At 38.9% G+C, this 20882-nt stretch overlaps 1 protein-coding gene across 5 annotated transcripts in view; it reads right to left on the reverse strand.

Annotated features, from left to right (window-relative positions):
• TPP2 (tripeptidyl peptidase 2) overlaps nt 1–20882 on the reverse strand; it is a 70514-nt gene that overhangs the window by 36377 nt on the left and 13255 nt on the right. For all 5 annotated transcript variants that reach the window (XM_021695938.2, XM_021695937.2, XM_021695935.2 and 2 more), the window contains exons 3-10: nt 17947–18042; nt 15927–16031; nt 12979–13103; nt 9798–9961; nt 6602–6756; nt 5894–5970; nt 3464–3591; nt 1310–1409 (exon numbers count right to left, since the gene is read on the reverse strand). In XM_021695938.2, the coding sequence (XP_021551613.1) occupies nt 1310–1409; nt 3464–3591; nt 5894–5970; nt 6602–6756; nt 9798–9961; nt 12979–13103; nt 15927–16031; nt 17947–18042 (950 nt within the window). The remainder of the gene's footprint in view (nt 1–1309; nt 1410–3463; nt 3592–5893; nt 5971–6601; nt 6757–9797; nt 9962–12978; nt 13104–15926; nt 16032–17946; nt 18043–20882) is intronic.

Consider the following 20882-nt stretch of genomic DNA (forward strand, 5'->3'; position numbering starts at 1 on the left):
ACACAAATATACACAGCAAGAGAGCACAAGCAGGGCGAGGGGGAGAGGGACAAGCAGACTCCCGCTGAGCCAGGAGCTCGACGTGGGGCTCCATCCCAGGACCCCGGGATCATGACCTGAGCCGAAGGCAGACACTTAACAAACTGAGCCACCCAGGTGCCCATTCATGAACTCATTTTTCTTTCTTTTTTTTTTTTTAAAGATTTTATTTATTTATTTGACAGAGAGAGACACAGCGAGAGAGGGAACACAAGCAGGGGGAGTGGGAGAGGGAGAAGCAGGCTTCCTGCGGAGCAGGGAGCCCGATGCGGGGCTCGATCCCAGGACCCCGGGATCATGACCTGAGCCGAAGGCAGACGCTTAACGACTGAGCCACCCAGGCGCCCCAATGAACTCATTTTTCTTGAAATAATTCTTTAAATGTTCTACGGGCAAATAAGACTAACAAAGGCTGGTTTAAACATTCTTTGTTACTTTGTGCTTATATTGACTGTACATAAAATATTTCAAAATCAATTTTAGAAGAGAATCAATAAGTTTAATAATTAGTACTTTTATTAACTGAATATAAAACATGTAAACCTTTGCCAACTTTGACTCTGAATCCTGGCCACTCTTATTCAGATGTGGAGTTTTAGGCCAATTAGTTGGGCTGATGTGGGCAGTATATGGTGATGATACAGGAAAGGCTTGATAATCCACATGGAGACCTATAGCCTGAGTGCTTTCACTAACAGTTATAGTAAACTACTGAAATAAGTTTATTTTTTAAGAAGAAATTATCTAGGAAAGAGTAGGAAGATATCTGTAATTCAGAGGATTTAATTTGGCATTACCACATTTGACCTGATTCCAACCAATTTTTCTCATCTTTTTTTTTTTTTTAAAAGATTTTGTTTGTCTATTTGAGAGAGAGAGAGAGAGAGAGCGCACAAGCAGGAGGAGTGGTAGGCAGAGGGAGAGGGAGAAGCAGACTCCCCGCCGAGCAGGGAGCCCGATGCTGGGCTCGATCCCAGGACCCTGAGATCACGACCTGAGCCAAAGGCAGACACTAAACCAAATGGGCCACCCAGGTGTCCCCAATTTTTCTAATCTTATACTCAGAACAGTTGTGTCATACATCTAACAATAAAATATCTGTAATTTATTCCTTTAATTATGTTTCCCTGAAATTAGATTGTTCTCAAAATGAAAAAGTTGAAAAGTAAAAACCAAAAAGTACCTGGTAAAGTTACCAAAACTTTGTCCCTTCCCACCATGTAGTTTAACAAAATAGTTTTAACAGACCCGTGTACTACTCTCAACCTACCTGGGGCCTCTTGAAGACCATGTGTACTGATTTGCTGGTAATTTCTCTCTCAGAGAATACTCAGCAACCATCATATCGGGAGAAACATATGCACCAACACCTGTGGGATGAATTTCATCATGAACAAAAGGACATAAAATTAGATCCTAATTCTAAACCCACTGTTCACTCAGCTATGTGACCGTGCGTAAATCACTCAATCACCCTGTACCACAGTCCTTGTTCATAAATGGAAAGAAAGAAAACTTAATAAGCAAGGAAAGTTTACTATGTAGCAGACATTAAACTAGGTGCTTTGGTTTTGAATATAAAAACACCTACCAGGATTCTCATGTAGATTAAAGACAAAAAAATACCTAAAACTGTGTGTAAAAGAAAAAGAAATTTGTTTTAAACTATAAAATATAACTTTAGGAAAATAACGGAATTAGTTTGCCTTCATTTTTAAATGACCATTGTATCCAAAATTCTACCCATAAAGTTGGCAGTATCCCTCTTCCACAAAATGGCTGTAAAAACGAGCAAACAGCAAAGACATTTAACATGCTGCAGTCTTCCAGATAAATATGTAAAGGCAGACTAGTCAAAAAGGCTCTAAATTCATAGACTTACAGGGATCAAACTCAGTTTCTTCATCCTAGAAATCTGGAAATGGCCTAGAAAGGGCTGAAAAAATGTACTAAACGTATAGTGACTGGCAGAGAAAAGACTTAGAATCCAGGTCGGCCAGCTCCTAATTCTTTACAACATACATACATGCAGAATAGAAGACTGGATAAAATATGTGAGTTAAGAGGATTCAGGTTAACAGTGCTGCCACTGTTATAAAAAAATTGTAATCACTTGTAAAATGTAGTTTAAATTTTTCAGTGAGTCTGGGGATAAGAAAATGCCAAAACACCGAGTACTGTGGCAGAGGGGTGGATTTTGATCTTTAAGTACCTTTCAGTTCTATTTTGTTTCATTTTAATTTGTGTATTTAAAATATCTAGAGAACCGAAATACAAAGGACAGATTACTGGTAGGCACTGTTGTCTCAACACACGATTTAACAATTACTTTAGCAAGAGGTTTTAAATTACACAAAGCAAGCTACACCTTGCTTGAGATTTAGAAGCTATAAATAAAAGTATGCCCTATAAGCTAAGATCACGGTTATTTAAATTTTTTAAAGGACCAGTTTCTAAACTTGGATACCCAAATATTATTATGTATCTGTAACATACAATATCTGTATGCCTTTAATAATAACTATAATATGTATACATTCAAGCGGTTAATGATGTATACATCAGAAAAATCATTTGGGACCAAACAGCGTTTCTTGTCATGCATCCAATTACAAATGTTAAGAGGTATTAGCCTTATACTGATCTCAAATTTAAAAACAAAGGAAAAAATTCTAGGCATCAATTATGACCTATTTGTTCTCTGAGTTCATTATCCTCCTCATTCATGCCTTGTATTAAAAAACAGGGGTGGGTGTTACGCTTTGTGGGTGTTTTCGCACAAGTTGGGAGCTACAGCTAATTTTATCATTTTCATATTATGTATGCAACTCATTTTGATCTCCCTTAACTCTTGTTGAGGGGCATCTTCCCCATCGAGTGCAGTGAAACAGACAAGACCACATCATACCCGACAGACCGAACGGTGGAAGAGAAGCCACGTTCATAGAATAAATGTGTTTCAACTGCTTTTCTTCTCATTAATAAAGCTCCCTTTCTTGACATCTGATTCTCTCTGCATGACCCAAGAGAAATTAAAGGAGGAAACTATACTATAAATAAGCAGTCATATACTATAAATAAAAAGTGAAGCAAGTCTCTGTGTTTATGTTGCTCACTTAGTCTGGAAAAGCCTTTCCTTGCTCATTTCTACCTATCGAAATCCTCACTGCCACGCTTCTTTCCGAAAGCCTCACCTGGATTCTTGAATCAGAAGTACCTGCACTTCTGCTAAGCCAGACTGCCCCTGTGCCTGCCTCACACCACTTCTTCCCACCCGCCTCAGGGTAGCAGCTCTCCGCCAGACTCTGCCTTCCTGAGGGCACACACTCAAGGTCCAGAGGGGCTTGCATACAGCAGAGTTACAATTAACGTCAGATTCCCTGCTTGTTTTTAAACAAGTCTATTTCTCAAGCAGGAAGCTAACCTATGACACTGGATGTCGTTCCACCCGGACAGCCGACCGTAGAAAGACATGGACCATTATTCCCAGCGCTTGAAACGTAAATGATGTTATGCTTCCACACTGCTTCACTGATTACTTCACAAATTCTCCTGAAACACAGAGAGAATTTCTTTGAGATAGAAAACAGTCCCATTTTTCAAGACATGTATTATTATACTGTGAAGAGATTTTTAAATACAGTTTTCATAAAAACCAAACTAAAAGATGGGTTCTTAGTAGTAGAACTCAAACAGCGGCTAAAAGGAAGAGGTGTGCATTAGAAGCAAGGGACATTCGCAGACTATAAATGCTTAGCCTTATTCTCGGTGTGTATAATACCAAAATACTGTTAGAACGTGTGGTTGAGTAACTTTTGGCACATCCACCGTTGGTGGAACATGACAGCCAAGCCAAGCGACACACCTCCGCTGGATTTTAGTGTAAGGAAGGAGTCATGAGACAAAGGTCAGTGTGGGAAGAATGCCAGATTCAACGTGGAATATAGGTAGGGCCCAAAAGCAAATACTGCAATAATAGAAGGGATTTGATTAGCTAGTGGGGAAACAGAGAGTTTGTCTTCCACCCTCCTCTTAATATAATGTATTTAGAAATGACTCCGCAGGGGATTCCTACATATATTTATGATTAGTGGCAAAGGTGAAGGGGAACTAAGGAAATAGGGAGAACTTCAGAGTAAGATTTAAAATACAGGGTCTCATTAGAACTGGACAGCAAACAAGAAATGTACTGGTATTAAATAAAGGAGATGAAGTTAGACCATTGAGAAAATGCAGTCAATAGAAAAAAGGCATACGGCCAAGAACGCCACAATCCTGAGTGGGAAGGGAAGAACATTAGGGAAAGATGACCTTAAAAGGATGAACATCAAAGGAAGAAAGAAATACACTTAGGTAAAAAAAGGTACTGAGGCAAGAGAAGAGGGCAAGTTTATGTTCACAAACGAAATGAGTGAGGATGACAGGGTGATTGTCACAAGGGCAGGAAAGTGATGTGTCACAAGAAACCTAGTCCTGATTATCTGGGAAAACTGAGCTATTTGAAAACAGCAAACTATAGGGTCTGGCTTGGTAAAATTTTCATCTTGGCAGAGCTTTATTAAAGAGCTTCAGAAACTGGGTGACAGGTAGATATGGATGGCCTAGTGGGAATGGGGGAGAGGTGACCACTAAGTAAACACTCTAAATGAAGTCATTTCAAAGTTATTATTGTGAAGAAAAAAAAGGTGAAGTAACATGAGTTCAAGGCTGAGCCGCTGAATTTAGCAGCAGGAGGACACCATGACACAAGAAGGCAGGGGGTCATGTGACACACATCAAACTGCACCAAGGAGCTTCAGCAACGGTGACTATACCAACCAACCACGCTCTGCTGGAGAAGTGAGGGAAAGCAGTGTGAAAGGAAGAGATCTGTCTGTCTGGGAGTAGTTTTTAAGGAGAGGAAATGGCAACCAGACAGCCAGTGCCTGAGTGACTTTTAACCCTGAGCACTTCATTTACTTTATTCATTTATTTTAATCTTTAAAGATTTTATCCAGTTATTTATTTGAGAGTGTGTGTGCATGCACGTGGGTGAGCACCAGATGGGGGAATAGGGATGGGAGGTGGGCAGAGGTGGAGGGAGAGAAAGAGGCATAAAATCTCAAGCAGACTCTGTGCTGAGCACAGTGCCCAACACGGGGCTCCATCCCATGACCCTGAGATCATGACCTGAGCTGAAACCAAGAGTTCGATGCTTAACCAACTGAGCCACACAGACGACCCCCCAAGCACTTCATTTATTACACAAGAAGGGAAGGCAGAGAAGGTGGGGTCAGAATAGGCTGTAGGAAGGTCAGGAGCCCCCTCTGAGGGCTTCTATCTTCTCTGGGAAAGAGGTAAGAACATTAGCTAAAGGAAGAAAGGACAGGTCGCTGAAGGTCTTCGAGGAGAAAAGAAGGTGTAAATGACCATACAGGAGTGAAAGAGTAAATGCAGATGATCGAAGGCAATGCTGAGTGACCATCTGAGATTCCTGCTCACGAACTTAAAATGCAACGTGAGTCTGAGTATCCAACTAATAATAAGTTCAGCAGGTCAGGTGGGATCACTGAAGAGATCAGCAGGTTGCAGCAAGTCTAGCATTCTGTCAGGTCAGTACACCTGGAAGAGTTCAGGCTGCTTGTCAACGAGGAGCTGTAATGAGGGATGGGGCGGTGAGTCTTCCTGGCTAGGAGGGAATCACGACATCACAGACAGGACCGTGGGAACAGGGGCCGGGGGTCCACGAGATACACACTATCATCTAACCATGGGACTGCTCGTTTTCAGTTGTGGTGTACAATCCAGTTATAAAAACACTCCGTACTCTCCATCAGCTAAAGTCTACGGCTCACAAGTATCCGAGAACACTCACCCAGAATTTGGCCAGTGAGTTGCTTCTCCATAGCTGTAGTTGACAAGATCACACTTATGATTTATGACTTCTATCATCTATTAAAGAGATGAAGAGTCTAGTTTAGGCAGCAATTTATACAAAGATCAGCCAGTAAAATAAAGGCATGGAATCCCAGTTTCTTAACCAATCATCTTCTATTTCAAATCCAAATATATCTGTTACTTCCAACTTTTAAGTTGAAAAACTTAAAAAAACAAAAAAAGGTAGGCAGAGACACAGAGTATAGTAAATAGCCAATAAAAAACACAACTAGCATGTGCAGAATGGAATGGTTCTTACTAAATTCTAAAATCACTGAAGTTAAAGTAAAATCTAATTCATACGTTAAAAAGAAACACAGACTGTAAATGAAATTCTTTCTAGACTGATGGAGCAAGCTGGATAAAAGGTCGGTGTGGGTTTTTTTTTAAAGTATCTCAAAATAGTGTGCTGGGGGACTTAATAGAAATGAGAAGTATAATATTTTCGTATTTTCTAAAAAACTGCATCTTAATAATTTTTAATAAAAATAATTTAAAACTGCATTAGCGTTTTAGCTTCCTCAAAGTCCTGTATACCAAATACAGTCCAACATTTCTCAGTAAAATCAAGAACAACTTATAAACCTAGACCTACCCACGGTTACCCATCCCTTTTCTTCTAAAGCAACACCTCCCCAATACTCACGGCGCGTATAAGGCCCGTGCCTGTTTCCATCGTGCTCAGTCGGGTATCACCGATCTTGATGGAAAGAATTTGAGCACCGGGAGCTACACCATTCCGTTCAGGTTCTTCTGGAAAATGCCCAGCGGCTATACTAGCTACGTGTGTTCCATGAGCTCCTAGAGGCAAAAAGAGGGGACCACGACGGAATATTTTCAGAGATTCTAAGTTTTAACCATTCAATTTACATATCACTAAGCATGATGAAATAAAAATATTCTCTCACTTTAACACCTAACTATATATTATTAAGTCTCATCAATAATTCACAAAAAAATGAAACTTTTTCAACTACATACACTATTCTGCTACCCTGGATTCTATCCTGTTCATTGAAAGCAAAATGCAAGTCACAAAAGTGAGAAAGGATCTGCAACATACACAACTAACAAAGTGCTTATATCCAGATTATAAGCTTTCTGATCCAAGAGAGAACCCAGAAGAAAAATGGGTAAAACACCTGAAAGCATTTCACAGAAGGGGGATAACCAATGGCAAATAAATATATGAAAAGCTGTTCAACTTCATTAGTCATCTGGGGAACACAAATCAAAGCCACAATGAGATAGCTCAGCGTACCTTTCAGAATGGCTACGCCTTTACGGCCGACAACAGCAACTGTGGAGGAGGACGTGCGCTCACTCCTACATTACTGGTGGGAGTAGAGACCGGCATTTTGGAAAGCTGAACACAGGGCATACCTACGATCCAGCAATTCCACTCCCAGCCTTACCCCCAACAGAAATGCGTGCACATGCATGCTAAAAGACACATGCAAAAACATTCATGGCAGCACCGCTTGCAAAATTCAGAAACTTGAAACAACACCGAGATCCATCAATAGTAAATGGATATATGGTGCATTCATGGATTAAATATTATACAACAATAAATAGGAACTACTTCTAAACATTGTGAGATGAAGCACACAAAAATAAGGTTGATCTAAAGAATTCACACACAGAAGGATATATACTGAATAATCCCATGTATATAAATGGAAACACATCACCTTGGGTTGAACTATATGAAAGTGCCACTATTTAATAATTTCTGACCTATAAAAACAGCAATATTATTGGGTGGTTCAAACTAATGCAGTGATAGAAATCAGGACCGTAATTAACTCTGGGAGGACTGAGGGTAGATTACTGTTTAGGAAGAGACAAGATGGGGCTTTGACAATGTTTTATTTCTTGACCTGGTTACACAAAAGTATCCACTTTGTGAGAATTCAACGTGTATACAATTTGTGATTTGCATACTTTTCCATAGTATGTCATATTATCAATAAAGCAAAAGCAAAACAAAACAGCTAGGGTTTCTTTTTTTAAGTGAAAAATTTCCTTAAAAGACATGGGTAGAGAGAAATCTCTCACTACTGTCAGATAAACAATAAACGCCTACTGGCACCAGGCCTTAATGTTTGGGTAACGACACAGTCGTCATAGCTCCAGAAGAAATGGGAGCACATGACCCTTCTGCCTGCTGCAATGCTCAGAGTCCCATGCTCTAGACACCTGCTGTCACACAGGAATATGGACCCAATGTCACCAATTCTTCCTTTCTTATTTTTTCCAATGAAAAATAGGGAAGCTGGATTTTAATGTCACCCCCTCCCCCAAACCACTTGCCACCACCAGTCAGAGTGGATAAATGTCAGCAGGCTGTCCAACACCACATGTGGACGAGAACGTGGAGCTCTGGAGTACTCGTAGTCTGCTGGTGGAGTGTGAAAGGGTGCAGCCACTGTGTTTCTTAAAAGGTTGAATACATACCTACCACATCCAACCAGTTCTAGATACCAGTCCAAATTAAACAAAAACATATTTGCACAGAGACTTGGACCCAAATGTTAGAACAATCCAAATGTCCACTGATAGGTGAATGGATAAATGAACCACGGTGTATCCACATAATGAAATACTACTCAGCAATAAGGAACAAGCAATTTATAACCATAATATGGATGAATTTTATACTGTAACTATTCTACTTATACAAAATGTCAGAAAATGCAGTATCTAGACTGACAGCAAGCAGTTCAGGAGCTACCTGGGGCTGTGGGTAGAGACAGGGCTGGATTACAAAAGAAGACAAGCAGACTTACAGTGGGGATGGATATGTTCATTATCTTGACTGGGATAATGGTTTCCTGTGTATACACATCTATCAAAACTTATCAAATTGTGTATATATACATGCAGTTTATTGTACTTCAACTATAACGCAATAGTATTGGGAGAGGGGGTGATGAGTTAAAGCTGTCCTTGTTTCCTCCCTAGAAGTAACCACCATCCAGAAGCTGGTGTGTATATTCTTCCCATCTATATTTTCATCATACACACACACAGACATCCATGAATACTGTATAGTATTATTTAGCATGTTTTACAATTTTACACAAATGTTTTATCAATGTATTTTTCACTAAAATTTTGTATTTGAGATTTATAAATATAGGTATATGTAGATCTATTCATTTTGTTTGCCATATAAATATTCCACAATGAATAATACAGTTTTAAATTAACCTGTTCTTTTGGATATTTGGAGAGTTTCCAACTTTTTTGAAATTACATAGACTGCCGTATGAGGATCTTTTTTTTTTTTTAAAGATTTTATTTATTTATTTATTTGACAGAGAGAGACACAGCGAGAGAGGAAACACAAGCAAGGGGAGTGGGAGAGGGAGAAGCAGGCTTCCCGCGGAGCAGGGAGCCCGATGCAGGGCTCCATCCCAGGACCCTGGGACCATGACCTGAGCCAAAGGCAGATGCTTAATGACTGAGCCACCCAGGTGCTCCTGTATGAGGATCTTTTTACCTGACTTTGTACTTGTAGGTGAATTGCTTAAGAGGTAGTATGTGGAAGTAAAGTTCCTTCCCAAGGAATTTCCATAATACGAATTATGTTGATGATTTTTTCGTGGCTGGACCATGCCTGTACTACTCTTGGAATGGATCCTACATCGTTATGACTTTAAAGAAAACAATATACCTTACTAAGGGGATCAAATCCCATTTATTATCCCATACCTAGTTCTTTAGGTAGAATTGCTAAAGTTAAGTTCTCTCTAAGGCTGCTTTAAGACTATAGTAGTTCAATACCTTACCATGTCAAAAGTTTATCTCTAATTAGCAAATCTGAAACAGAATACCTCCACTGGTCACAATGGAGAGCAGGTTTCCATCATCATATATATTAACAGAGTAATTTAACATCTCAGCTGTGCCAAAGGAACCATATTCTTGGGCCTCTTTGTAGTTTCTCAATACGGTAGATTTACTCAAATCCCCATCTTCATTCGAATCAATGCAGGCTCTGTAAATTGAGAATAGAGTAGATAGTGAAATTTACCTATTTTCTTTGGCTTTCTAAAAATAACGTGGTATAGTTTATTAGGTACCTTCTTACTGTCTTGTCTGTTTTGTCACAACAAACACAGTAACTGCTGGGTTTAGAGTCTTCTGTTTCAAAGTCACCAGTAAAGACTAGGTAAGAAGCTTAAAGGAACCAGCCTTTAAATGAAGGCATGTATAAAGGAGTTTAGCAACACCGTCCGTCACAAAACTCCAGGCAGAAAACCATCTAGCCACTTAAGAAATTAGACCAAAGCTTAGTCTAGAGCTTTAGACTAGTTCAGGATGATTATGACACATAGCCTAGGCCTTATTCCCTTCTGCTTCTATTAGAATTGGTTTCATGAATACAACAGTGTATGCAGCCTCCTTGAAACTAGATGAACTATAGACTGTGCCTCATCCCCATAGTTATAAGAGCCTTAGGCAAACATTTTTTACACAAGTACTTTCTACATAGTTTTATAGTTGTCCTCCTGTTCGTTCTTTCCCCATTTTATTACCGCTATAATTTTTAAAATATATATTCCAAATACTACAAAATATCTGATTACAGCCAAATAAAATAAAAATCATACATGGAATGCACATCACTTAAAGGTCAACATTATGTTTTTAGCTATTAGGCCTTTTGCAGATTTGCTAGATAAGAAGAACGGGGCTTTAAACAAGCTAGAGTCAATCACAATTGCTATAGTGAATTAATGGAAGCCCACTAGTATAGAGAGGGCATTTCTTATAGATACTATTTCATTAACAAACTATGACAGTTTGGACAGAACGATCTCTGAAACTGTTTGTTTTTATGTAAACCCTAATCAATGTGGGCTAAAATGATTTATGGCATTTCAAAAAAAGACACGCAATATAGGAAAATATAGGAGACTGAACACTAATGGCAAAAATGAGACAAACAGAAAACAAGTAGCATTATCAAATGGAATTAGGACTGAGATTAACAGGTAAAATATATTCCACCAAATGTCCCCATTTGCTAGACAGAGTAGCACTTTTGGTTCCTAAAAGCATGTAACTGGCCAGTATCCATCCTGGCAATCATCTCTGAGGTCCTCTGTTTCTTTCATCCAGCCCATCAGACACTCGAAATTCCTGGCAGTTCCTCCCTCATCCTCTTGACTTTCCCCTCTACCTCAAGCCCTGCCCCTACCCTCTCTGCTAACTTGAGCTGATCCTTCAATGAAATCTTTCATGATGCTTCTGAGATGGGCTCAGATGTTCTCATACTTGCTTCCAGAGTCTAGAGTCCACGGAAGAGCTTCTCTAGAATCTGCCTGGTACAAAGAAGGTATAAATACTTGCCAAAGGATGAAAGAACGAAGGAATCAACATCTTTAACAACATCCTCACAGCAAATACATTGACATATTCCACAGATCAGTTTCCTGTAACCACCATCAATATGAAGTGACTCAACATTCAAGCACTATATCAAAATATCAATAAAAAATTGAGAGACTTCCCTCAATAACGCCACAGAGGGCAAGTATGCATAAGGTACAAGGGTACGACTTTCTGAAGGTGGCTGGCTTAGTTCAAGGACAATTGTCAGAATAGCAAAAAGGGAACATGGAAATGAGGTTCATGGGTAGGATAAGAGTACCTGTGTGTGTGGGGCGGGGGGGGGGGCAGGACAGGGGGATTGGGTTATAAATTCCTGGACATTTGTAATACATTTCTTTGTCCAATTTTCTATGGAAAAAATCCACAGCTTTCATCAAACTCAAAGGAAATCTGAGATAACAAGGTCAAAAACCACTGAAAAAAAAAAAACAGTTAATGGCCTTTCCTTCATGTAATCCTCTACAAATACTGTCTTCTCAACCAGTGTTTGCTCCATATTGAGTGACAAACACTTAAAGAGTATGGTTATGCTAGGTTACGGGCTAAGGGCAGTGATGTGGGTTTAAATCTTTGTAAAAACAAAAGCCAAGGCACTTAAGGTCACTTTAGCTTCCCTCAGAAATGGCTGGCATTTCTGAAATGACAAATCTGAAGATTTGCTTTAGGATCTCGAAGATTCTCCTCAAAAAATTCTGGCTCTAACTCTGAGATGGGGTGGGGGAATCAAAGCCCCACATGGTATACAGTACCATGCAAACAAAAGTTAAATTATTTCCAGTAATACCTGACAGCGTAACTCTGCTGCATTTTTCATGGATTATAACATTTTCTAAATTGTTACTCCAGTGACTTCAGCTTTTATCAAGACATTTACTGGCCAATTACAAAAAACACAACTGCTGTGTATAATTCACTGAGAAAGAAACTGACAAGTGTACATGACAGGTAACCTGGTATACACCACCGTTATTATTAACAATAGTAGCAGCAGGAGGAAGAGCTTACATTTATCAAGTGCATACTGTGTCTAGAAACATCAAATTTAATTTTCCCAAAACCCTCTAGGGATGCACTACTATTATTCCAATTAGCAGACGAGGAAACAGGCTTGGAGGTATAGACAGTGTTCAAGGTCACATAGCTCGGATTCCATCTCAGAGACTGAGCTCTTCACAACTGTATTATACGGCCTCACTGCAACTTAGCTACCTGGTCTCTATTTGAGAAATCATCACTCAACTGTACTCCTTTGTCCTTAAAACATGAATAACAGATGCTCTGCAGCACTCTCTTGCGGTTACTTTCCAAATTGCCCAGCCCCAATCAGGAACATTCCTATGTCTACCAATGATTAACGTGTGCTAATATGTGGTTAATAGTTACTGTCTGTTAATGAAACAAATTTCTTTAAAACACGTAAGGGTCAGGTTTAGTATCTAAGAAGTTCAAAGGGCTTATCCAAAACTATCCAAAAGCCAATTTGGCTCTCAAATAGTTCCGATTAGTGATATTAATGTCACTTAAACAACTCTCTGGACAGTTCTGGGAGTTTAATGTTCTTCAGAGTAGATAAAAACATATTTTTAAGTGAAGATCTATATAATACATGAAGTTTACCTCCAGGTTTCACCGTCATGCCACACCAAGCAGTCATACACAGGGCCAGGATCACTGTATTTTTTCTCAAAAGAATTTAGCAATTCCACTTGACTTTGAAGTTCCTCCTTGATTAGTTTATTTGCCTAGTCAATTAGAAAATATATTAATATAGTACATTTTGTGCTCTTGAAAAGTTCTATTAACATACAACCAAAGACACAGACCAAAAGTAAAGCCATTTATCCTGGAAAAATGTAAGAAAGTTTTCTTTTTATATCTATGCAACTTGTAATTCAATTTAATGATGCAGATATCAATTAATATAGTAAACATTTAAAAAATACTACTACTTCTATTCAATACTTATTTATTCTATCCACTTTGGGAAAGACACTGTGCTACACGTTGATGATATCATTTGGCTAAGACATGTTACTCACATATCTCTAATCTATAACTGAGTTCCAAAAATAACTCTAGAATTACTACAAAGTAGATTATCTATTGAGTTTTAGATTTTTTATCAGGACGGTTTCCATTTATTTATTTATTTATTTTTAGCTTTCTCATTTTTTTTTAATTATGTTATGTTAATCAACATACATTACATCATTAGTTTTTGATGTAGTGTTCTGTAATTCACTGTTTGCATATAACACCCAGTGCTCCATTTAGTACGTGCCCTCTTTAAAAGAATACCCACCACCAGGCTAACCCATTCCCCCACCCCCGTCCCCTCTGGAACCCTCAGTTTGTTTCTCAGAGTCCACAGTCTCTCATGGTTTGTCTCCCCCTCCGACTTCCCCCACTTCATTTTTCCCTTCCTGCTATCTTCTTCTTTTATTTTTAACATATAATGAAGGGAAGGACTGTTTCCATTTAAATTTGTTTTGCTTTTTTTTTTTAAGAAGATTTTATTTATTTATTTGACAGAGAGATATAGCAAGAGAGGGAACCCAAGCAAGGGGAGTGGGAGAGGGAGAAGCAGGCTTCCTGCCGAGGAGGGAGCCTGATGCGGGGCTCCATCCCAGGACCCTGGGATCATGACTGCAGCCGAAGGCAGACGCCTAAAGACTGAGCCACCCAGGTGCCCCTCCATTTAAATTTGTTTCTTAAGAATCTAAATAAACAAGAGAAACCATGAATTATCTTCTGTCCTTTAGAATATGCTAATAAGTTAAATACATACCATATTCATGACCTTGTACAGATAAGCTGCTATTTAGCCATTTTGATCCAAAAAAAAATGAGAATTGTCTACGCTCCAAGTGAGATTTTTTTTTTTAAACTACATGCTACATTAGACTGCTCTACATTCACCTGAATAGTCCTACTGAATTAAAACTCAATTTCCACAAGTTCCAAAAATCTTGTTACACTTCATTTTTAGTTATTCAACATGTTCAATATTCACTCCTTCTAAAGGAAAAAGACAATTATATAGACATTTTTGGTAAACAAAATAAAATGGATAATTAAATCCAGATCCCTCTTTTTATAAAATTGGCTGTCTATATGTAGCATCTGAAATACTACACTTAATGTGTCTAATAAAAGGCTAAAGGACAGTGATCTAAAAGAAAATATTACAGCTAAAGAGGATGAATTATACAGTTAAAGAGGACGCTGTACACAGATTAAGTGAATGCAAGTTAAATGTGTATGTAGATCTATTCAGGCCAGGATTTCTCAACCCTCACTGTGTATTAATTAAAGCTCCTGGGAGCTTTTAAAAATGCCAGCCTTCCTGCGAAGCTTTAATTTAATTCCTCTCTAGGGCACAAGCACTGGTAGTTTAAAGCTCTTCATGTGATTCTAAAACGCAGCCAGGACTGAGAACCAGCAATACCATTCCATTTTTGATTTTAAAAAGGTACATGCATGCATTAAAAGAAAGATTCAGAAGGATAAACATCAAGTTGTTGGTACCATCCCTGGGGGAGGGCGGGGGGGGACATTTTGGAGGCTCTCACTTGCTACGTTGTACGCCCATGTGATCCAAAAGTTTCTGCAACAAGCACGTACTATTTTCATAATAAACCACAACATTATCTTCATTTTATTAACTGATTAAAAAAAATGTAACGGCTGCGGTACCTGGGTGGCTCATTCGGTTAAGTGTCTGACTCTTGATTTCGGCTCAGGTCACGAGCTCAGGGTTGTGGGACTGAACCCCATGTCGGGCTCTACGCTCAGTGGGGAGTCTGCTTGAGATTTTCTCCCTCTCCCTCTGCCCCTCCCCCTGCTCGTACTCCCTCACACTCTCTTGCTTTCTCTCTGTCTCTCAAATAAATAAATCTTAAAAAAAAATGTAATGGCTATTTAAGGACGTGGACGATGGGAGCTCTCACAGTATTTCTTGTAGAAATATGAATTGGTGCTAGCATTTTGTGACCCACCAAAAACATGCGTGAGAATGTTCAAAACAGCATCTTCCATAAGAGCCAAGAACTGGAATCAAAGCAAATATTGATCTGCAGAAAGGACACACCAATTGTGGGCATCCATCATACAGCAACAAAAGTGAACAAACTACAACACCCACACATGGATGAATCTTGCGAATACAGTATCGAGTGAAAGGAGCTACTCATAAAAGAACACACCGTAGGATTCCATTTTACAAATTCCAAATAGGCAAAATCTTTCAATAGTGTTAAAAGTCAGGATGGTGGTCGCTTTTGGAGGAGGTAGAGAGCAATGATTAGGAAGAGGTATGGGAGGGAGTGTTCACTTGTGTTAATTCATGACTACATACTTAGCATTTATGTACTTTTACATATGTGTACTGTATGTTCATTGAGAAGTTTTGAAAAATAAATATGACTTGATTTCAGAATAAAAGAAAAATTAGTAAAATTAAACAATTTAAAACTTGAGAAACAAACCCAGCCTATTAACTCTCTAAGAACTCTACGGTAACATGGTTCTGTGGTAATGTTTAAATAAAAGCGACTAGCACCAACTTGAGAAGGGCAATTGTTGGCAACATCAAATTCTTCTTGTTTTCTACAGGCTTCTGCAAGGGCCACCCTGTGAACAGGATCCCAGATTTTTTCCTTCCGTTCTTTCTGCAAAGACAGAAAAATTACCTTACAATGAGGTTGACAAATATCCTGGTAAACCTAAACAGTCATTTATATATGGACCTAGTTGTTATCAGTTGTGATGCCACACAATTTTCACATAGGAGCTTAAAAATCATTTATAATCAAGTTGATTAAGCAATGGAGCAATTATTAACAAGTTAACTCACTGTACCTGGGTTTTAAGAGAACATATTTACCAAGGCACATCCAAATGTATTTTGATACATATGCCCCAATTTTAACCCATCCAAGAATAAAAATAATAGCATGTGACATAACAAACTGAATTCCCAGTCATTTACAATTAAAACAAATACTGTGTCCTGGGTCGTTATGGAACTGAGAACTGCCTTAAGCCACACGCAAGCAGGGGACGGGGGTAAGACTAGCGGCAACGAGGGACATGCAGGCTTCCTCAGCTTCCTCCCTTTCTGGGCTTATTTTGTCCCTATCCTCTTTGATTTGGGGCGCCTGGGTGGCTCAGTTGGTTAAGCGACTGCCTTCGGCTCAGGTCATGATCCTGGAGTCCCGGGATCGAGTCCCGCATCGGGCTCCCTGCTCGGCGGGGGGTCTGCTTCTGCCTCTGACCCTCCCCCCTCTCATGCTCTATCTCATTCTCTCTCTCAAATAAATAAATAAAATCTTAAAAAAAAAAAAATTTTTAAATAAGATAGTACCCAATAAGTTATATGCGTTATTATTTTATTTTTTTATAGAATGATTAAAATCTGACAAATAAGTAAAGGTTCTATGTGCAATATGCTGAGTAGCTCTTATGGTGTAGACGCCTGGAGAAGCAAATAACAGTATTATGATTAGATGGAAGTGCCCACAGGTCTTACCCATTGGGCTCATTTTCAAGAATCACATCATCTTTTACAGCTGAAACTCTGAACCTGCGTCAGCTGCCAGCGGTATAGCAATCCTCTAAAGTGGTACCGGCAAATATGGGAGACACATGTTGCTATTTAGATTTCAATTTTAGAATATTACATACAATTAAATTTCACACTAGTCATATTTCAAATTCTCAACAGCTACTGGTGGCCAGTGGCTACCAAAATGGGCAGACAGTGAACATGTCCATCATCCCCAAAAGGTCTACTCAGTAGCTCTGTTTTAAATTAATTTTTTTTTTTTTAAAGATTTTATTTATTTATTTGACAGAGAGAATGAGAGAGAGAGAGCACATGAGAGGGGGAAGGGTCAGAGGGAGAAGCAGACTCCCCGCTGAGCAGGGAGCCCGATGCGGGACTCGATCCAGGGACTCCAGGATCATGACCTGAGCCGAAGGCAGTCGCTTAACCAACTGAGCCACCCAGGCGCCCAGTAGCTCTGTTTTAAAGCAGGCTCCTTCTTCCTCAATTTGTAACTCTTATTTCTCTTATGTGTTTCCTATACTTCAGCGCTTTAGGTCTGAGTAACCCTTTCCTTAGTACTGAATGATGACTAACCAGGATAAAAAAATCTAGTTAAACAGTAAGAAAAATGGGACAAATTATCATAGAAGCTATAGGACCGGGAATAATTAAATTAGCCAGGACTTTAAATCAACTTTAAATAGTCTTTAGCCTTTCGGAGGTAATAAAAAAAAAAAAAGTCCTTCAAAAATCCATTGAAAGCTATATTCCAACTCCCAGAAAAACACAAATATACAAAAACTTGAATATAATTTCAGTGTATTCACACATTCTCTAAACTTATCCATGTACCCAAGATTAAGAACCGTGACTTTAAATGGCTAACATTCCACTGAACAGAACCTTGAAGCAGTCATTGTCTGAAAGCCTCCCAGCCTCCAAAATTTATAAGAGTTCATGGGATCTTACGAAAAATTTTTTTCTTCAGTAGGAAACAAATTTGAGGAAGAAGTCATTTATTCTAGACTGTACATTACCTGTATCCTTTCTTTGAGTGCCTTTGGATAGAAATCATAGCCATTTTTGATGCCAATATGATATTTGCCTGAAGGATTTGTCCAGCTCACAGGAATCTATAGAAAAAAAGTAAATTGTTAACTCACTAAATGCTTCCCAATTCCAATGATTTAATACTAGGGAAAACGGTTACTTCACTTCTATTCCGATGGCTCAACTTAGATAAGCAAGGTTGCGTATTAGAGTAGTATTTCTAATATTCTAAGGTGCCACTTGGTATCTGTCTGGCTTTTCTTCTTATCCCTAAATAAGATGGTTACCTGGGGTACCTTTCATTTACACAATGCTTCATAGTTTATAAAGTGCTTTCAACATACACTACCTCATTAAACTACTACAATCTTTAGTTCTCAAACATCAAGGACATATCACCTCTCCCTCCTTGGACCTACTGCCAAACTAGGGGGGAGGGGAAGCAGTTTACAGACCCTCTTTTTTTCCTTAATAGATCCTCTTGACGACGCTTATATTTCCTGTTAAGAAATGCACTCTCTACAATCAACAGGGATAATCCCTAGATACTTAAAATAGCTCTTGAAGAAAGAAGTTCTATAAAATCATGTTAATTATATATAACATAATAGTCTTTCCAAATACCTCAAAGTATTTTAAAGCTTCTAATTAACAGAATGATGTAAAGAGCATGCCCAGTGTACAAACAGAAAAAGCAAAGAAACAAAAAGAAATCAAACTGCTTGCCTAAACCACAGGAAGGGTGAAAAGAAAGTTAAAATCTAGCTCTATCATGGAGACCAAAAAATTCAGTTAAAGAATATGTGACTTAGGTAAACCTGGCTGTGAATCCAAACTCTACCACTAACCAGAGGTCGGGACCCATAGGTCCCTACTGTGTAAAAGGAAGAAAATAATCCCTACCTTCTGATTTGCACAGATGCACTGAACATCAATCAACTTCAAATATCCATCGAGAAAATGTGGAATATTCACACTCTTTGTAATCACAGGACCCACGATCATTAAAAACAGCTTTCAAATGTGTATAAAACATGAGGTTGAACTATCAACCACTCAGACTTGGCTGACTCATCAATTCTCACTTGTGCAGTGTCTTTAACTGGCTCACCTCCATGTCCCTCATCAAATTATTCCCCTGGTAAGAAACTTTTGGATGAAATTTTCTCACAACTAAATAGAGAAAAAAACACCATTCACAGAACTTCAAAGATCTACTGATTTTTTAAAAGCCTGCCTGTATCAGTAATCACTTCTGAATCAAATGGACGTTTGGAGTATGTGAAATTTCAAATATGTTGGCATATAAACTAGTCCTTTTCATTCAAAACCTACCACCCTCTTTTAGAGAACAGGGATTCTTAACTCTAGCGTCCCTGTATAGCCTGTGACATAACAATACAGTGTTGCAATAACAAAAAGGTTGTCCCAGTCACTAGCTGGGACATTCAAAAACTATTTCATCATAGGTGTCCCACTACACAGATTTTGTAACCCTAGGCTAGTGGCAAATTCTTTGTACAAGGAGATTTTATTTTATTTTTTTAAAGATTTTAGGGTGCCTGGGTGGCTCAGTTGGTTAAGCGACTGCCTTCAGCTCAGGTCATGATCCTGGAGTCCCAGGATCGAGTCCCGCATCGGGCTCCCTGCTCGGCGGGGAGCCTGTTTCTGCCTCTGACCCTCCCCCCTCTCGTGTGCTCTCTCTCTCTCATTCTCTCTGTCTCAAATAAATAAATAAAAAAAAAATCTTAAAAAAAAAAATCATTAAAGATTTTATTTATTTATTTGACAGAGACACAGCGAGAGAGGGAACACAAGCAGGGGGAGTGGGAGAGGGAGAAGCAGGCTTCCCGTGGAGCAGGGAGCCTGATGCGGGGCTCGATCCCAGGACCCTGGATCATGACCTGAGCTGAAGGCAGATGCTTACCGACTGAGCCACGCAGGCGCCCCTATACAAGGAGACTTTAAAAGGCTGTGAAATGCCGAAGGATTAAACGGAATAACTGATTAAAATAACTGCAAGGTAAACAGGTGCTAACACATATTTAACCACAATTACTTACAATATATGTAATACAATGAAAATAATCCACAAGACATAATGTATATTTAATTATAAATGAGATAAAAATCTGCAGGGTCCACACAACCAGATACTTCGCAAATCACTATTATGTATTTTCCTCACAGTAAAGGCAGACTGGTTAGTCACAAAAAATTAAACTAAGGAAAATCATAAAATAAATGTTATAATCACGGTTCTGCTATCTAGCATTAACCAAATTTGAGTAATTTTACTCTATGAGGCAATTATGGAATATGTCATTTTGCCTATTTGAGTATTTCATACACATGAACTTATTTTCAGTTTTTTTTTTTTTAAGAATCAAAGCTTTATATTTTAGCCGTTTTAAGTGGGTATCTTTAAAATGGTTTTATTACCTGGTAACTACTGTGAAAATTAATAAAAAGAAAACCTGGTTAGAATGGAGTCAGGAGGCCAGCAGGGGGCGCTCTCACGCCCTACCACTCATCAGTTGCAGACCCAAGAGGAAGAGAGGGACCTTGCATGCCCACGCTACATTACCACCCAAGCCGGAGGCAGTTTACTCCCATGGACTTCCTGTTTGTAACAGCTCTTCCACCATCCCCTTTTCCTCTATATAAAACAGTGGTCCTCTCCTTTGTTCTGGGTAGGGACTTGCCTATGACTTTGCCACAGGCTGTTTGCTCCAGACTGCCATTCTCTGCTATTCCTGAATAAACCCACTTTTGCTGGTAAAATAACTGAGTTTTATTTTTAAGGTTAATACTACAATGGAATAAGATGGATTTTCATATGAGAAACAGAATCTCTTTGATTACTAATTACATCTCTTTTCCTTGATTCTTTTAAAGAGGGGATGCCTAACGAATTGAACAT

Source organism: Neomonachus schauinslandi, chromosome 3 (assembly GCF_002201575.2).
Source record: "Neomonachus schauinslandi chromosome 3, ASM220157v2, whole genome shotgun sequence".
Taxonomy (NCBI): Eukaryota; Metazoa; Chordata; class Mammalia; order Carnivora; family Phocidae; genus Neomonachus; species Neomonachus schauinslandi.